Source organism: Lissotriton vulgaris, chromosome 2_1 (assembly GCF_964263255.1).
Source record: "Lissotriton vulgaris chromosome 2_1, aLisVul1.2, whole genome shotgun sequence".
Taxonomy (NCBI): domain Eukaryota; kingdom Metazoa; phylum Chordata; class Amphibia; order Caudata; family Salamandridae; genus Lissotriton; species Lissotriton vulgaris.
In genome coordinates this window covers 1,193,597,690-1,193,617,818 of record NC_141687.1, presented here as the reverse complement: position 1 = coordinate 1,193,617,818, position 20,129 = coordinate 1,193,597,690, and the positions used below count along the sequence as shown (strand labels likewise).

The window sequence follows — 20,129 nt, the reverse complement described above, 5'->3', positions numbered from 1 at the left end:
TGCCAGCCTCTGGTACAGGAGATGTGCACACGAACGGGAGTGCACATCTCCTGTCCGCGCGTGCCAACTCCCGTCTCCCTTGGCTAAGGAAAGCAACGACTATAGAGTCTCGCTAGCGAAGCAGCTGCGCTGCATTCGCACGCAAGACCTAAAAAGGTAGGGTGGGGGCAAAAACAAGTTTTTCCCCATAGGAAAATTAGACCCAGCTGCAGTCAAAACAGCAGTATGGAATCGCATCAAAATTGGAAGAAAACCTGAAATTCAACAGTTTTTGTTATCGCTAGTACAGATAACTCATGCCCTTAAGTAGCTATAACGTGAGCCTCCACAATGCACTGCTAATTACTCACTTATTACATCATTCATGACACTGTCTATGACATCATTGCTAGCATAACTGAAACATCCGAAATGACTTAATAGGTGACAACACTGACTGAATCTGCAACCAGTACTGTGGACTATATTAATATAAAGGCTTCCTAGTCTTGATTCCACGTTATGCCTTTATCTTCACCTGATCTACACACGTTTCCACCTGAAGTGGTTGGTCCCTTGGTCATCACTTTTACATTTTTCACTTCGATTCTCGCTTTCCTGCCTTTCTCTCTTGCCCTTGTTCAAGGGTTGATGATGAAAAGCAATTACTCACCACCAGAACAAATTAAACTCAGCTAAAGTGTAGCATGAGCAGGTAGTATGATTTTAATGCCTAATATGAGCTAATAATTGTACTATTGTAGCAGTCTGTGCCATAAGGGTCACAGTACAGCCGTGGGGGCTTAGGGTCATAGTACACCTGGTGAATCACGTTCACGGAGCTCTCGTACGATAATCATGTATAGTTTTATTGTATTTTGCAAATGGATACTGTTCTTTCTGATGTAGAGAGGTGCTGGCCATTTCTCTTAAAATCGCCTCATCCTTCGACATCCGTCAGCGGAAGTAGGCACATTTAAGTTTGCGCACATAGTGTCCGTGCGCTTGAGGGTAGACCGGTAAGCTGCGATATGTCCATTTTGTAAAATATTAATAATGTGAATATGTTGTTAGTAAGTAAACCTTTGTGAATTGGGTACTCATAACCCTTTATTAGTGAGTCAGAAACAAAAACAAAACACAGAAATGAAATGTAGTTTGAACAAACTTGTAAAGGCGTTTCTAATGTTCCTCTTTGTGTATTATGGCTCTCTACCGGTCAGAAAGGGAGAGAGTGGAGTCTATCTCATATTCTCTCAACAAACGTGCTTTCAATCTTTGGTGCCCTTGAGCAGTGAAATGTCAGGACGTCACCTGCAGAATCAGAATTGGTTACACCTGAGCCACAAGTCTAAAGTAAGTGTGTTAAGCAGCTGTGTTAACTGTTTTTTGTTTTGAATGTGGTCTTTAAAGTAAATCCACCTCCAGCAGAACAACGATAATTTGCATGATATTCCTTGTGCATACTCTTTGTGTATGGGTGCCATTCTGAAATGCACAGAATGTATTATAGCTTCTACTAAATAGCACTACTTTATACCGAAATCACTTGTATAAAGTTATGTTGAAATATAACTGTCCACTATCCCTGTGGTTAATAGGTTGGACTACGATAAATGCTTATGGATCTGCTTTAATGTACAAATGTTGCGGTAGGTACTGGGTAGTGAAAATACATTTCTAAATTATGCCTGAAATGGAGATGGCGATCTACTCGTAGAAATAAGGATTTCAATCCTCATTTGTAATAACTATGGTGGTCACTTGAAAAAAATGCATTAGCAAAGCCAACAGGTGTAACAGATCTATGGCATGGTTCTGGCCTGCACACACAACACAAACATCAAACCTATTTCACTGAAGTGTCAAAAAATGTATATGGAAAATGGATGCTACAGAAACCAAGCATGGGAAAAGTCAACATGTGTTGGTTAACCCGTTAAGCGCGCACAAACATTCCGCCCCAGTGCGGCCGTTCGATTGCGCTAACGGGATTCGGGCGTCCAACGGTCGTGCGCAGCTCTAGCGAGGTAGTGCACGCGACGACCGTTGGACGTTCGAAGCACTGAACGGGTTAATGTGGTAACATATGCATCATAAGCAAATTAAAGCCAACACGAGTGGACATATTTGGCTATAGTTGTAAAGCGGTCTCTTGTGCTGCTGGATGCACTCGAGCAGCATCCATCACTCTAGACCATTTTCTAGGTATGATGTGTCTCTCTTTAATGTACTTTAGGTTTCAAGATATGAAACTTGAAAGATACTAAACTGAGTACCTGGTTTAAATAACTGCAGCTTTGTCTTAAGTACGATGTGAACATGAATTTGTGTTAAAAGTAAAACAAAAAAATAATGATCAAGGAACCATTATTTCACCCAATCTGTATTGGAGTTTTTGTTTCATGAGTAAGACATTTTCAGCACTTTAACCTCAGTGCAGGCGTCGCTACACACGAACTCCCTCCCAGCACATCTGTTGGCCATTAGCCAATACTGTGGTGGGTTAAAAGGAAACCTCCAGTGCATGCACCGGAGGTTTCCCATTTTTTTAAAATTTAAATGAGTGGGGGCAAATAGGCTCAAACAGCAAGACAAAAGGAATAGGTTATTACCCGGTAAGAATGTGTTCATGACATGTAGTGCTTTAGATTCACATGCTCGGCATACTTACACTACCTAGTGTTTGGTCCGAATGTGTGCAGTTGTTTATTCCTCAAAGGAGTCTCAAGTCAAGAGCAAAGGGGTTCCTCCTCTTGCTGATATTGAGCATGGGCATTTACTCCATTGTTGGATAGTTTTTTCCGCAGGCAGGTGAGAATGGAGTGAGAGTATTAGTAAAGAGATGTCCATGCAAATAAAATAGTGCAAAGGAACTGCAACTGCCACAGGTGTCCCGGGAGGAGGGTGGACGCATGTGAATCTACAGGACTACATGGCACGACCAGATGCTTACAGGTTGAGTTACATATTCCTTTCGAGGCATTTGTAGCTGTAGATACACATGCTCCGTCTGCATAGACTTTGAAACAGTCCCTCTCCAAAAGCAGTGGCTAACCTGTAGGTGCTGTAGTTATTTGAAAGAGTATGTAGCACTGCCTGACCTACACAGGGATGTTGGCGTGCTAAGACATCCACACAATGTTTGGTGAAAGTGTGTGGTCGAGTGTCTATGAGCGACAAGGACACTTAATGCACATCACATACTGCCTCACAACTAAATTAAGTTTGAGTGGACGCGATCACAGTATCAATTGCACCTAAACTTGTTACTTTATGTGAGATGGTGGCCTGGCATATGCTGTCCACTAATTAAAGAGGGGACCTTGTATCAGTCCACACGACCCTTATGATTTAGGAGATCAAAGATAACCTTAATGAAAGCTATCCTAGTGGTAGCCATGGGGAGCAGCCTTCAGGCTTAATCTTGAAGGAATGTAAAGCAGCTTGTTTCACCAGAATGTGACCTCCAAAATTACTAAATGAAAGGAGAACCACACAGTGTTTATATGAAAATATGTATTTATGAAAATAACACTCTACTAGTCTCTATACGAGACTAGGGCACAAAGCACACAATACTGAATCAATAGAACATTCGTAAATAGCACAATACACAGCGGGCTCCAGGGGGGGAGACCAAACCATATACTAAAAAAATGGTATAACAACAACGACTTGACTAGACAGTGCCTAGAGCATGTAGAATTGCTGGGACCCCAAGGACCCACCCAGAGGAATGACACAGGGAGCCCTTGGAGGACGGATACAGTGAGGAAACACGGATGTGTGCTCCGTACAACTCTATGGGAAAGTCAAGGTGGCAAATTTAAAGTTTAAAGACATTTCTAAGAGGACTTCGAGCAAAGCCTTTGGAACATAGGAGGTTCTAAGGCCAACCCACCAGTGAGTACTGAGGTACCCGTGTTACCTATCGCTGAGGAGCCAGGCGCATAGGAGTCTAGTGGTGTCGGAAACCTTAGTCGTTTTCAATGGAGAGCTGCAAAGAAGTACTGCTGCCAGGAAGACGAAGAGTGTCCGGTGGAATCCAAGCCTGGAATCCAGGTGAGAGGAACCTGAAAGCAGAGGGGAGAAAGTCTGGGTCACTTCAGGTGACCAGGGCTCAGTAGTCTAATGCCCACCAATGTCGGGTGCTTGAGGTGCAAAGAAGGATTGCTTGACTCTGCAGCCACAGGGACCAGGAGACGTCCAGGTTGACCAGGATCCAGAGGTGAGCTGTCCCACAAAGGATGTCGAGTGCTGAGGGGTTGATGTCTGGCTCGCGCTCCGACAAGCCTTGGCAAATGCAACCCAGGCGGTCAGAGGAAACAGGTTACAGAGTAGACCAGCAAGGTCCAGGGGACTCTCCAAGCAATGGAGTGTCAGGGCACGTCTGGAGGAACCAGGTAAGCCCAAGAACAAACAAGGTGACCATCGCCAGGACCCATAGGCCAACGGACCAAGGATCGGGAGGAGACCTCAAGAAAGTTTGCAAAGTACCAGCCCACAGGACACACCGAGTGAAGGCGGGAAATCTTCAGTGCAAATACTGCTCGGGTCAGGACTACAGAGTCCAATGCACAAGGTCGGGAACCGTCGACAAGAGCATATGCAACTGCAAAATGTATGCGGTGCACAGGGGTTCAGGTTGCACGGTCCCCACAAGGAGACCTCAAGCAAGTTTGCAAAGTACCAGCCCACAGGACACCCCGAGTGGAGGCGGGAAATCTTCAGTGCAAATACTGCTCGGGTCAGGTCTACACAGAGTCCAATGCACAAGCTCGGGAATCGTCGACAAGCATATGCAACTGCAAAATGTATGCGGTGCACAGGGGTTTAGGTTGCACGGTCCACACAAGGGATACTGGTCTCGGAATCGCTGAGAGGGCAGAATGACCTCAAGGACCTTTGGGAACCCACCACCTGTGTTGCTGAAAACTTCAGAGTCCTCATGAGCTTGGGAGAAGCAAACCAGTCAGATGCGTTTAGGTGCCTGTTTTTGCAGGGGAGTAACTCCTTTACTCCAAGGAAGATTCTTCAGTTGTGCAGGCAGTCGAAGTGCTTGCTTTCTTCTTAGCAGAATCTTGTCCAGGAAAAATCTAAAGTCCAGTAGTCAGGTAACCCACTTTATATCCATGGGAAGGGGTTGGAAAGATTCTGTGAACCCTCCTAGGGGAGGGGCAGGACAAAGGGGTGGCTACACCCATGTCCTTTGTCCAGTTTTGCGCCAAAGAAGAAGCCAATGGCTCCCAGAACTGGTTTCGAGCTGGACTATGCACAGGGACACCAAATGTGCCCCCAGTGCTGACTTTCTGGCACTCAGAGTGCACCCACCCAGCCAAAATACACTAAATCCTGTCTGGGAGGTGGTCACACCTCCCTGTGACAGGATGCCTATTGTCATGCCTTCCTCTGCTCGAGCTTGGCTCAGCAGCAGGAGCGCAGACCAGTGTTTTAAAGTTAGAGTTTACAGCGAGGTTATACTGCACTTAAACATATATGTCTGGTTGCATCACAGACAACCCCAGAGAATGGTCTCCGAAGGCTGCAGAGGGGCTCTGCTCATGCAGGAGCATCCTCTCACATAAAACCCAGCACCCTGCCTTCAGGATTCATAAGTCCTGCCATAGGGGTGACTGATCGGTATTAAGGTGTAGTGATTTAGATGGTTATAGTGAACCTATATCTCAGTAAGTGGTGCAAGCATCATCTTAAGCAGTAGCAGGCATGTCGTGCCATTTTGAATGGCCTCTCAAGGGTGGCATAATACATGCTGCAGCCCATGGCAGGCCTCTGAGGTACCTATGCCCTGGGTACATGGTGTACCATATACTAGGGACTGATAAGGGTACCCCAGTATCCAATTCGGAATGTACCTAAAGTACATACATTGCAATTTAAGAGAGAAAGCAGATATACTGGGGTCCTGGATAGCCGGATCTCAGTCAGAGTAGGCCAAAAACAGTGATACAGCAGCAAAAAGTGGGGTAACCATAAGAAGCAGATCTTACTTTCCTACACTTTAGAGCATTCAGTCAGATTTTTTTTCAAGTCTCATCAGCATTTAAGTATTTTTGAAGTGATTCACACCCCTAGAGGAAGGTCATTTGGTCCACTCTCTGATCTCAAATCATTGTTTTAAGGGCTACCTTGTCAACGCTAGATCGTGAATAAGGTATAATTTAGGGATTTTGTGTCCCTTCGAAAGCCTGCCTGGGTTTTTATAACTGATACCTGGGCCAGGGAATGCTCTGGTCCTGACCTGGTAGAGGCTATCCCCTCTGGCTATGCCCTTTCTAGATTTGATAGTGAAGGAAGGATAGGTGGAGGTCTAGGAATTTTGGATAAAGACTCCTACTCCTGCTTTATTTTGCCACTTACTTTACCCTTGGATCCCCATCAGGCCTTATACTTCTCTATGAAGGTTCTCCCTACTGAAAGTTTTATTGGAGCAGCAACCTATCGGCCTCCTGGACCTAGAACTTGTTTAATCAGGATGTTAGCAATCTAATAGAGCCCTATCTGGCCTGATCTAACATTACCATCTTGGGTGATTTTAATTTTCATCAAGAGAAGACGCTCTGTACTAAGACGCAAGCATTCCTAGAAACCATGGATTCCCGTGGCCTCTCCCAGCTGGTTATGAGTCCTACTCATATAGCAGGACACCCCCTGGATGGCATTTTTTCTAATGACCTGCGGATTAAAGTGAAGGAACAGATTCAACTCTCTTGGTCCGATCATTATGCCATTCCATTTCTGCTGCAAATTGGAGCTGTTCATTCAGGTCCCAAGATCAAGAATAAGGGGGAGATGAAGAGAAACCTCAGCCTTATCAATAAGGAGGCCGCCTTAAAATACTTAGGAATTATGCATATCCCTCTCACTCGGACGTTAATTCAGCCTATTCAGATTTCTCCGACTAGACTCTGGCAGCTTTGGATTCCATTGCTCCACTTAAAGAGCACTGTATGGCTAGAAAATGGCCCTCGGCTCCTTGGTACTCAGAGAGATTTAGAAAGCTTAGACAAGGATGCAGACTTCAGGAAAGGAAATGCGCTGTGAGCTTAATCCGGTCAAAAGAGACTTACACAAACTTAGACAGAGTATAAAACTGCCTTTACAGAGGAAAAGGGATTATTTTACTCTAGGATGATGGAATCCCTAAAGTCTTCAAGGGAACTTTTTAATGTGATTAATTCCCTTCTGCCCCCTCAGCTATTGTTATTACCAACATTTCCCAGGATCTTTGTGACAAAATGGTGGGCTTTTTTCAAACTAAAATCAAGGATATACACTCCTCCCTGGAGATCCTCAATGCTGGAGGACCCAATATAGACCCTCCACAGGATTTCCCGGCTGGGGATCATTGTGCAACTCCGGGGGAAAAAGGCTATCTTCGGTCCTTTCCCCCGCTATTGCAAGAGGATACAGAGCGGATGTTAAATGGAATTAAGTCTGGTTCCCCGTTGGAGCCCTGCCCTTTGAAAATTCTGAAGTTAGAAAGAGAGGCCATTGTTCCACACCGGACCATACTCCTTAATACTGTCATTACATCTGGGCAGTATTCCATCGCATGGAAACTGCAGTGGTTAAACCCCTCTTAAAGAAGCCCTCTCTGGATCCTGCTGAACTAAAAAAATTATCGGCCCATTTCCCTATTACCTGTCCCAGCAAAAATCTTGGAAAAACATATGAATGTCTATCTCAGTGCATTTCTGGAGGAACATCAGTTGCTTGATGGCTCGCAGCATGGGTTCAGGGGTGAGAACAGTACTGAGACGGCATTAACCTCTGTACTTAACAACATCCAAAGTCAGATCGATGCCGGTCAAGGACTCTGCTTATCCTTCTGGACCTTACAGCAGCCTTCCCTTACAGCAGCCTTCAATACTATCTCCCCCTTAACATTGGTTGGGAGGTTTAGGGAAATGGGGATCAAGGGCCTTGCCTGAATCTGCTCACTTCATTTCTTATGGACCGGTCACAAAGGGTCAAGATGGGTCAATTCTACTCAGCTTCAAGTCAACTGTTCTGTGGGGTTCCTCAGGGGTCCTTATTGAGTCCTGCCCTCTTTAATATTTAAGTAGCCCCTCTTGCCAGGGTGGTAAGATCTTTTGGGTTAGAAGTGTTATCTTATGCTGATGAGACTTAAATTATGATCTCTATCACTGACAGCGTAGAAGCATCAGCAGCAAATTTTTAAAACTGTATGGAGGAAGTGGCTTCCTGGATGGTAGAGAACTATCTAAGACTAAATGTGGAAAAACTGAGGTTTTAAATCAGGACACTTGGTCGGAAGATTGGTAGCCGGACATGCTGGGTCCTTGCCCCTGCCCTGGCCTCAGTGCCAAAAATCTGGGCATCATAATAGACAACTCCCTTTCTTTGGGCCCTCAAATCAACAGAACAGTCTCCACCTGCTTTGGGATAAGGATCCTCATTTTCTTTCTTTTTCATCCCGAAAACAGGCCGTTGTGGCCCTTGTATTGTCTAGATTAGATTACTGTAATGCCCTTTATTTGGGTATTAATAAGGGGCTGGTGCATCGACTTCAGCTACTGCAGAAAACTGCTGCTAGGCTGTTGATGGCTTTTCCCAAATTTCACTCAGTCGCAGCCACTATCAGGAACCTGCACTGGCTTCCACTTGGTCAGAGAATTGTATTCAAAGCCCTCTGCCTTGTTCATAAGGCTTTCTACAATACAGGGCCAGAGGGCATCAAACTATTTCGGAGATATGTCCCTACCAAGCAGTTAAGATTGGCTAGTAAAAACTTGCTGATAGTCCGTAGCTTTAGGAAAGCTAGGTGGGGAGGCAGAGCCATTTATGTTGCTGCGGTTAAACTTTGGAACTCACTACTTCTTTCTACTTAGGCTCCGTAATCTCACTCTCTCTTCCGTAAAGCCTTGAAGATCTGGCTTTTCACTTTGTCAACTCTGCAAGCATTGCACATACGTGGACCTCGGCTCTTCTGACCTCTTTCTGCAGTGCCTTGATGCCCCTGGGCAAAGTTCGCACTCTATAAAGCTGATATTCATTCATCTGTGATTTGTGCATCTCTTTGTGTGTTGTGGTGAGGCGGGTGCGTATGGCTGACATGAGCCTTACCTGGTGCATGTGGGAGGATGACTAATCTACATCTTGTATCGACCTACAAAATACATTTATATTTGTTTGCACATGTGAATGTCAACAGACTAGTGAGTTTGTGAGCATGCCCCAACTTTTCTCCAGCCTTTCATTTCCCTAGAAATAATCTAATATATGTTGCCTAAAAGGTCTCTGTAAATATCTACCCAGGTTCTAGAAGGCCTCCCTTAAACTGCGAGGGTATGGAAGAAATGATTTCTCTTTGGAGTGAATATTTTCTCATGACGAAAGATAAAATAAAAGGAATGGCAATTGCACTACAGGCAGAATTATTTTAGAAATATGTTCCTACTGACTGTAAGAGTAAATCAAACGAATCTACCAAAAATATTTCACCTGCTAAGTGGATTACTCTTATACAATCAGTTTATATCAAAGGTGATGATGCTATACATTTTTGGAGAACAATTACAAAAACTATAGATTATAAGATTCAGTATGCACAATTCAAATTCATTTATTGTAAGATTATCAATCAAAAATCTTTATTCGGCCAATATTAGACCATAAAAGCACAAAGCACATATTTATTTATTAAATGTATCTATTTAAGTGGTTTCATATAGCGCTGACCAGACCCTAAGGTATCGGAGCACTTTACAGCAGATAGGAGAGAAATCACATAAAAGAGACAAAGGTAAACATAAGTGATCAAAGTTCCAGTGTGCTGTGCGTCCGAGGTGAGTCATTGAGGTAGAGAGGTCCACAGGTAGTCTCGATGCGTCCACAATGTCTTGGGCTAAATCTTCCTCCGAGAGGCGGTGCACGAGGAGGGGGTTAGGGAGCGGGATAAGGTAAGGGGTGGAGGAGCATTGCCTGGTGGCTTGTGAGTTTCAGATTTCAGTTTGGGAAAGCACGGTTGAGGTAGAGGTCTTTTAGGAGTCTTTGGAATTTTATAAAGGAGGGGATGGTCCTGATATCAACAGGGATGGAGTTCCAGATTTTGGGTGAGTTTCCTGCGAAGGAACGTGCCGCAGTTTTTTGTTTTCGGGTTTTCAAAGGAATGAGTAAGAGGGTGTTGGAGCTCCTGAGGTTTCTGGACTGTCCGGCTTTCTTAAGTTTGGAGGCCAGGTATTCCGGTTTCCCTGTGTGCAGTGCTTTGTGTGCGAGGCAGGCAGTTCTAAAGCTGGCACGCATTTCCACTGGGAGCCATTTTGAGTGCGGGAGGTAGGTGGCCATATGTTTTTGACTCCGGTGACCATTCTGGCAGCAGTATTGAGAGTGGTTTTGAGTGGCGCCAAGTGGGAGAGAGCTGTACCGGAGAGGACTGTTCCCATAGTCCAGTCTAGATAACACCAGTGATTAGGTGGCTTGTTTAAGGTCTATGGGTGGGATGAAGGGTTTAATTTTGTTGAGAAGCTCTCTTCGCAGAGATCTTAATGTGTTTGGTCATGGTTAGTTTTTGGTCAAGGGTGATTCCTAGTGATTTCACTGAATTAGCAAGGGTGAGATTACCTTTGAGAGCATCGATTACATTCAGCCACTCTACGATTTGCGGGTTTTCTTCTTTGTTGAAGATTAAGAGGATTTTGTGTTTTTCTTGATTTAGTTTAAGGTGGTTTGTTGATAGCCATTGTTGAACTTCTCTAAGAGTGTTGTTGAGTCTTAGAATGTTGTTAATGGAGGAGGTTTCCAAGTAGATCTGTGTGTTGTCTGCATATAGGTGGAAAGGGATGTTGGCTTTTTTCAGAATGGTGGTGAGGGGTTCCAAGTATATGTTGAAAAATTGAGGGGAGAGTACGGATCCTTGGGGGACACCTCTGTTGACGGGGAGTAGGTCGGATGTAAAGGATTTGATTGTTATCCTTTGGGAGTGATTGTGAAAGAAGGAGGAGAACCGTTGAAAGATCGCCTCGTCTGCACCTACTCTGTCTTTGAGAGCCTTGATGAGAAGATTGATGAGAAGATTGTGATCCACAGTGTCAAAGGCTGCCAAAAGGTCTAGGAGGATGAGTAGGCAGCAATGGTCAGTGTCAAGGGACTTGAGGATGTCATCCACAATGTTATGGATCGCGGTTTCGGTGCTACAGACTTTTGAATATACCACTTATGAAACCACACATTAATTCAATCATAAAATCAGATAATGGTATTCACATCTGAAATCCAGCAACCAACATGTTATTTCAAGATACATATTTTTTTCCTAAATTAATTGCCTGGTTAATAACATTTTAAATTGCAAAACAGATCAAAGGGGACACACAATGTTGTAAAAAAGATCAAGCCATCTTGGTGTGTATTGAATGATCTACCATTAAGGATAGGACATAGGAACCGTAATCTGGGAAACATATACAGTGTGCAAAATAACAAGGTGCTTTGAAGATTGGCAGGAGACCACCTCACAGGGGCAGTTAGGTAAAGAAGCAAACCAGGATCCTGTTTCAGGGAAGACAGCTAAATAATAAATCATGTTAACTCTAAATTGAGATAGATACAATCTGTGTTTTTGGGCCTTTATCCATAGTAAATAGGGCTCCATGCCATTAGTGGTTGAAAGTGGTATATAGGATTGTACCGTTACGATATGGAGGGCTTTTCTAAGTGGTAGGTTTTCATGAAGTTCTAAATAATGTCTTTCTGTTCGAACCAATTTGTGCTGCATTTTTCCAAAGATTGCTCAATCCTAGGACTTGAAGGGTATTTTTAACATACTGTATCCAAGGAATGGCTTACGCATTAGTATGATTCACACAGTCTTCCATTTTCCCTACTTGTAAAGTTCAATTCAGGTGTTATCCATAGCTTGGCCCACAACAGGTTCAGAGCCCAACCTATAAGGTCTTCTAGGAAACCCAACTCTGCTTCATTGTGGTGAATGAGGCTCGCAATAGACCTGGGAAATTCTAAAAGCTCATCTGTTCTCCACAGACTAAGGTCTTTGTGGAGGTATAACCCATACTCCTGCTCTGTATGTGGCCTCCAAGAGGAATTTGCTTTTAAAAAGCATGAACATTTCTTTAGGGTGGATTCTGTCCCAATTGGTTGGCAAACCTGAATACCATTTCACACGCCACCTCCCTCAATTGTGACCTCTGGTTAGAATCCCCTCCCCCAACCAACACATATTAGTATCAAATAAAGTACCCAGGTTCCTAAAATGTAATACTTAATTATGAGAATACCTCCCATAGAAACGTTTACTTTGGGCCACAGGTCTGGATATAAGATTTATGATTAACCTTTAGTTTCATGGGAAACCATGCTCATCGGATTGGAGGCACTTGATTTACTCCCATCACAAGTGGCAGGGTCTCAGTAAGGCACCTACCTTCCCAGACATTCCCTGTGATATAGGCCCTCTGACGGACACAGGTGACTGTATCTGTTTGAGACATATAGGAAGTTCCTCGCGGGTGGTGGCACTATCTGAAGCAACTAGACAAGGGGTGGGGGTGGGGGTGGGTGGGGATTGGTTTAGATAGAAAGTTTTTATAATGTTTATGTTTACCTATAAAATTACAAGTCATTGTATGGACATTGGAACTGTACTGCATATACTTTACAAATGATATGTTGGGTCTTGACCGCAATGCTTGGGTTACCTTCTGACAAGAGATACTGTCTTATGATTATGTTATGCTTATGTCTAATATTCGTTTTGTATACAAGGGAGGGGTATATTCGGAAAAGGCTGTACAGTTTATTATGTCTCTGTCGATGCCATTATCGGACTTAAATTGCAGGTCGTTATTTAATGTTTTCAGTTGCCAGGGTATAATTGCATATCGATGCTCAAACCATAGTTGGATCTTGTGGAATGAATGAATGAAATAGCACTTCTAAAGCACATAGCTACCCAAGGGCATCCCAGCACTGAGACAGTTCATAGAGGCAAAAGAGAAAACCTAGGGGAAAAGCCACATCTTTAGCGGTTTGCGGAAGGCCGAATGGTTGTGTCCCTTCCGCAAGGGCAGAGGGAGCGAATTCCACAGAATTTCACAATCTTGCAGCATTATATGAAAAAAAAAACGCCCGTCACTTCAGGCCTTTTTGATCCTGGGAACAACTGCTAGGTAAAGCTTGTCAGGAGGCACCTGCCTATTGGCTCGATAGGGCCGGACCAAGGAGAGATTAATTGGAGGACCATTCCCTCCAAGCGAGCGGTGAGCAATGCACAGAGCCTTGAAGCAGATTCTCTCCTTAGTAGGAAGCCAATGGAGGGACAGCAAAGCGGGCCTTGCAGAATGACGAGACGGGATCCCCTGAGCATTCTTGCTGCACAGTTCTGCACAATCTGAAGTTTTACGATAGCTGAACTAGGTGCGCTTAAATAGAAGGCGTTTCCATAGTCAATCCGAGACCAAAGGAGTGCCTGAATCATCAGCTTTCTAGCCCAAAAGGGAAGAAGAGGGAGCACTTTACGGAGCATCCTAAGGATGCCATAACAAAAGGCTGCAACCTTTCTGGCCTGAACTTTGAAACTGAGGTCCTGTTCCAGGCAGACTCCCAGACTCTTTATCTCAGTCTTTGGAACAGGGGACGAGCCCATAAAAACTGGCCACATAGTGCTTGCTTTAAAATTTATATGATCTCAAAGAACCATAAACTCAGTCTTGTTGCCATTAAATTTCAAATGCGTCAGGTTCATCCAGGAATACAATTGGTTACTTATTTTAAGACTTTGCAAGCTTTAGTGCATTTGGGATTAAACCATAACTGTTATGGGAGGGCAATCTTCGACGTCTCTATTGTTAATGTGTTGGAAATGTATTTACAAATCGTTATAAAGTTATCCCACACAGAATCGTTGTCTACATCTTCTGAAAGGCAGCCTACAATCTCATATTTGTTCAGCAAGAGGGACAGATCATCTGACACTAGTATGTGATTGATTGAGCTGCCTCTATCCATCCACACGAAAGTCAGGATGTACATAGAGGGACCACCAGTTAATGCAGACACAAAAAACAAAATGTTAAATAACATTACTTTTGTCTACAACTCTCCATAAGGAGAGTGCAAGAAGTGAGACGCAAGCTCACACTGCCCATTTATAATACCACATAAATAGTTTCAACTATAGACACATTTGACAATATTAAAGTCGCCCGCCCGTATAAGTGACACAACTGTAGGGTCTTTATTCATTAGCTCAGTAACTACAGACTCCAAGTCCGGAAAAATCTCCATGGGTTGAGACAGAGAAGTTATACTAACAATTAATGAACATTAGTTTAAACAGTAAGGCATTGGAAAGCCTTAACATCTGGTAGTAAGAGTTAGTAATTGAGACATTAAATCATCTGGCACAATCAGACCGGATGGTCTGTGCAGAACATTACAAAACCCAAACCACAATGGTGGTCACCTCTATTTAAGGTGTTTTGAAGGGATATAATAATTTGTGGGCTTGCCCGTTATCTGGCAGGGATCTTGCATAAAAACAACTCAAAAGAAGGTTTACCCGAGTGACCGTGCAAACTACAGACTTAAATATGTTAATCCCCTTCTAAGATATATGTGAAATTTCTAGAAACTAACTATTATCTGCGGCTTTAACAAAATTAATATTCCCATAACCTGCTGAGCTAAAAAAAAATGTTTAAAATGCAAAATGCAGCAGCTCTTATGCTTATGGCTAAGTGTTTTTTTTTTTTTTAAAGAATAGTGATAATCTATTGCATTGTGCATTTTTGTATCACCTCTGATAAGGTACACCACTACACTTTATGGCAGACATATTATATTAGAATGTCCATGTATCTGTGTTGTTTTGATTGTCTTTTTGATATGTGACCTTTAACGGGATGCCAGAGCAGCCATTAAACACGGACACCATTATGCATGGCGAGTGCAGCACATTCTTGTCATGCTCCTCTTTGAACTGTATGTGTAAAATGTGGACCAAGTCATTTAGGAACGTGTAGCTCTTCCCTTTTAAGTATGGGAGTAGGGAATGTTCAGCATTTTATAAGAAGGATGACATCCTGTGGGCTACATTAGGCATTATCAGAACTTTCTTGGCTGCGGTCTTAAAATTAAATTGACTCAAACCCTAAACAATGTTTTTTGAACTGCCACTATAAATGGGTAGATGAAATGACAGTGAAACATAGTTACTCCAAATTAAAACCTGAATGTATTTGTGGACCCCATTTCATAAAGAGCTGTTATAGGTTGTGGAGAGGGATTTAAAAGCAAAGCAAATTAAAGCTGGGTGATTTCTTGGTTAGATTTTACAGTACGAATGATTCACATTAGGCTACAACTTTGATCAAAGCCTATGACAGCAAGGTTGACCAATACTATTTTTGTTTTCTACACTGGCTTCGAAAAATGACCAATTCTATAGACAATTAAGCGTAGAACATTTGGAATGGAACATCTACATCAGTGCTTCTTAACCTTCACGTTATTATTTGAATCTGGGGACCCATTCCAGAGTCAGTACTGGAATCTGGCCAAGCAACTTAATTTTGAAATGCTAATTTCAAATTCTTTCACATTTTCAATTTTATTTTACTTATTAATATACACTTTATTAATCTGTTAATATTATCTAAGCAGTGGTGGGCTCCCCGAGTAGGTGTTGCGGATCTCCCAGGGGTTCCCAGACCACAGGTTAAGAAGAACTGCTGCACTACATGACTGATGCAATTTATACATCTAGATATGTAGCAATTGTGCTATTGAAGAGGACAAGGTTGTTTCTTGTAATGAAGAGGTTATCAAGACCTTAATTTAATTACTGAATTGTTAAGATAACTGTGAAAGGTTTACATTTGGAAATATAAAAGTGATAATTTCTACACAAATGTTTATACCGTAAAATATTATTCTTTTCACTTGACTGATATCACGTTTATGGGGTTTATTTATAAATAAGCTACTTACAAAATAGGCTGTTTGTTTTAAACAGACCACCAAATGGTAGAAGTGAATAATCTTTCACCCACCTTTATCGTTGCATTTTATTGCGCCCCATAGCATGGACTTGTACTTTCAAATCCCCAAAATACAAATCAATGCATTCCCCGCAACACATTTTCGAGTTTAGCCCCCAAATTATGAAGCCCGTTAGACCAAACTAAGAATTGCTCCTAACATCCTGTCCTTCCGGAAAGAACTTAAGAATGTTCTGTCCAGAAGATAGCTAAGCAATGATTTAAAAAACTCAGACAATCATTCTGTCATGGATGCCAGACTTCAACTTTTTGAACTTTATAAAATAACCATTTGCTTGCCTCCTACTGGTCTTGCTCCTTTCTCCTTTGTGACTCATCTTCTTACCCATTCAGTACCTCTTCACACTCCTTTTCTCTTAGCCTGAACCCCTTATTGATTCAGCTACCTAGCTTCCTCCTTCTCACCTACCTGCCTTCTTTCCTCTCTCCCTCTTTAATTTAAACAATTTTTTTTAATATAAACATATCCTGCATATCTAATTATAGCTCTCCATACAGTGCTCAAATACCTTCTGATAAAGTGGCACCATAGAAAAACAGAACTAAATAGGTGGATTCCTCTCATCAATAAGGAGGACACCAAAATACTTGCCACACATGACACATGCATATCACTGATCCTTCCAACCAAAATATAATTATAAACTGATTGCATTCTGACCCTCTCGCAAACACATGCTACCCACTGAAGCAAAGTGGTCTAAATCAGGATCAAATGACCACTAGTCAGTCCTCCATGACACCTTAAAGCTTCCCACTAGACCACTCTACCCAGTACTCTGAGATAGTGTGCTAACCATCCACAAAGGCACTTAGATCCCTCGTCGGTTTATGAATCCCAAAATTTTTTTACTGAAGAGGCCTAAGCAAGCCGAAACTGGTCTGTGGTTGTTTATGTTGCCATCTGGAGTCGAAATGGCCTGGAAGTTCTAACAGCACTATTCTATTGGAGAAGGACCAAGGCTTATGTAATATTTAGTGGGTGTCTGTCTAGAGTGAGACAGTATGTGAAAACAGCTGAACTGGAATGGGCCACAAGTGGTTGTAATTTGTTGAGATTTAATTCAAGCATTTCTTCCATCACTTTGTTCTTCACCAGGTTTATGAGATGTTACATCAATGCAATGCAATTCTCCAGCTAGTTAAAAACAGTCTAATCAGAATCTTAGAGCCTGGAAATCTATAGAAAATGAGGAAAGTGGCCTCTACTTGATAAACACATCATAGAGAGTGACTGGTCGGATTAGATGGTCATGCTTACCTGGCAAGCATCAATACCTCCACTAAGAAAGCCTGCACACATCATTCGGGGAGTCAGCTCATTGTTCATTACTCGATTACACTCGGACTGGTTTATTAAGCGAATCTCGGCCTTCTGCAGGATAGCAGCTCCAGTACCTGCGACAAACAAAATCACAATGGAATGATAACAAGGCCGGGCATCATCAAGCACACAATATTAAGGTCACCAAATACACTGTTCAGCTCACGGTGCACTACTATTTTTCATGCAAATATGTAGAAGAGAAATAAGGGGCAAGGGAGTGATTGTAAGTAAAGGAATCTTTCTTTAAATGTAACTATGAGTAGTTCTATTTAATCAAATTTCTTCTAATGTCATACTGAGCAGGCTAAACATCTTCTATCAAATCAATACCTATTTATGGTATATAATACAGCAACGGAAAGTCATTTAAACATATACAATAAATATATTTTGCTGGCTACCTTCACTTCCGTATACTTTAAGGATCATTATTTATTATGGGGTCTCTACACATGAAGCAGCAGTCAAGAAGCATAACTCAAAAAGAGCTGCTCATAAATGTATGAACGTCAGCTTCTTGTCTCCAATAAGCTGGTTGCATTAGCAAAAGCAAAATATATTCTTCAAAAAGTTGGGGTAGTTGGATACACCAAGCCGAAACAAACAGCCATTCATAATTTTAACTTGGAGTGCAAAGTGTTTCTAAATTAGAGCTAAGAGAAATGCAGCCATAGGAAAACCGTTGCTCCTCCGATAACAACAAAGGGTGATATGTACTATTTACTGGTTGCAAAATACTGGCCACAATGTACAAACAGTATGTTGTGACCAGTAAAGAATTTTAAGAACCGACCTATGTATTAATATGTCAGTTCTTAAAATTCTGAATCCTAGTGGGTCAGAATCCAACCTACCTCATGAATATTAATGATATAGGTCGCAAATGACGACTCACTATGATTGGAGGCCATTAGAGAAATGTTGAGATGCTGGGGTCAGCAGACCACTGTGTCTCGTTGCTTTTTATTAAAGCAATTTTTCTTTCTTAAATGCAGACTGTTTTCTTTAAAGGAAACAGGGCTGTTCAGAAATAGAAGTTTGTTTTTTCAAAAGTTTAGGAGGAGATGGTTGTCTCCGGGACTACTGCCGCCTCACACTTTTTATGTTTTACATTCACAAATACTGTATCAGTATCCATCATCCTTTATACTTTATTTCGATTTAAAAAGAAAATCACAAAAGTCAGCACAATATATAAAAAAAAAAAAAAACAGGGTCTAAAAAATCATCAATAGACATTACATTGCACTATTCCATACCACAGGACGGTGGAACAATCCTATAATACAGCATTAAAACTATAATTATTAAAATCTAGATTGAAACCCGCCTTTGTGGTGAAACAAATCATAATTAAAAATGCATCAAAAACATTAAAAAACATGTCATCAAATAACACATGTAAAAAATAAAAAAGGAGGAGCAATATAAAAGAAGATTACAAACGCCTCCCTTCAGACCAGCGAATCACCCACACACGGCCCCAAAATTTGGCTATAGCAATTGCAAAGGGGCCATCCACAGCAGATTTAAATAGTCTAAATGCCTCGCGGTGGTCCCTGGTCCCCATCAAAATGCAAATTGGTTTGAAACAGTATCTACTCTGTTTGTGATAAGCTGGACATACAAATAAAATATGGCCCACCGATTCTTCCCTTTCTGGGCAGAATGGACATTTACTATTGCTTGCAAGTAAACCAGACCACTTAGAAGTAAAAACCTTGGTCGGTAGGGTACCAACTCTAAATTGATTAAATAGTTTACGGTCACGAGTTGAGGTAATTAGGTCCCAATACTGTTCAAAATGAGGTTCAGATTTGATGTATAGGAAGGTGCTAGACAATGTGAGACTATTGGAGGATGCATACTGACGGGTGTAAATCCAATCCCAGTATATCATCTTTAACTCTTTTTTTTGTCTGAAAAACACTTCCCTCCGGAGAGGACCACAACCGAGCCAATCCCAACTCAATGAGAATATGTTTAACACCCCTAAACCACTCTATCTTGTTGTTCACATCCAGGTCACGAACTTCCCGGACAGCCAACGCATAGTCTATTAGTTCAGGGGTCACCCAAAGTCTTCTCCAATATAGGATTGATCTAAGTAGGGCGACATCTCTTACGGAGTGACACCCCAAATGCAGGTATAGATGAATTAGGGGGGTTGATTGCGGCAAACCAGTTACAGATCTTAAAAATTTATTTTGTGTTACAACCAATGCTTCCAGATTCACATGCGCCCACAACTCTGAACCATACAGAATTGCGGCACTGACTTTAGAATTGTATATCTGGAGTACTGGGGCCACGGGTTTGGTATGAGAATGATTAAATTCCGAAAGCAACACCCCCGATAGTTGGGCATGTTTAACCATAGGATAATCAAGTTGAGGCTTCCAACTCATCTTTTTATCAAGGGTTACCCCAAGATATGAAAAAGTCTGTTAGTTCCAACGCACCTTCCCACATCCTAACTTCAAAGTTTATGGTCCTCCAAAACTCTGTTTTGTCAACATTGACAACAAGGTCATGATCCTCACAGAACTCCTCAAATCTAGTCAGGGCGCGTTGGAGACCTTGTCTTGTTTTGGAAATGAGGAGGGTGTCGTCGGCAAACATTAGGAGTGGGATCTTTTTTCCACCTAAGCTCGGGGCATCAGTCGAACAATCTTCATAATATTTCAAAACCCCGTTAATGTAGATGGAAAATAGAGTGGGTGCAAGGATGCACCCCTGCCTAACCCCCTTCTCGACCG

The 20,129-nt window shown here is 42.3% G+C and overlaps 1 protein-coding gene across 3 annotated transcripts in view; it reads right to left on the bottom strand.

Moving 5' to 3' along the window:
- The window catches only part of ST14 (ST14 transmembrane serine protease matriptase), a 423,216-nt gene that overhangs the window by 12,046 nt on the left and 391,041 nt on the right, over positions 1 to 20,129 (bottom strand). For all 3 annotated transcript variants that reach the window (XM_086956919.1, XM_086956920.1, XM_086956921.1), the window contains exon 18: positions 17,305 to 17,441. In XM_086956919.1, coding sequence (XP_086813045.1) covers positions 17,305 to 17,441 — 137 coding nt within the window. The remainder of the gene's footprint in view (positions 1 to 17,304; positions 17,442 to 20,129) is intronic.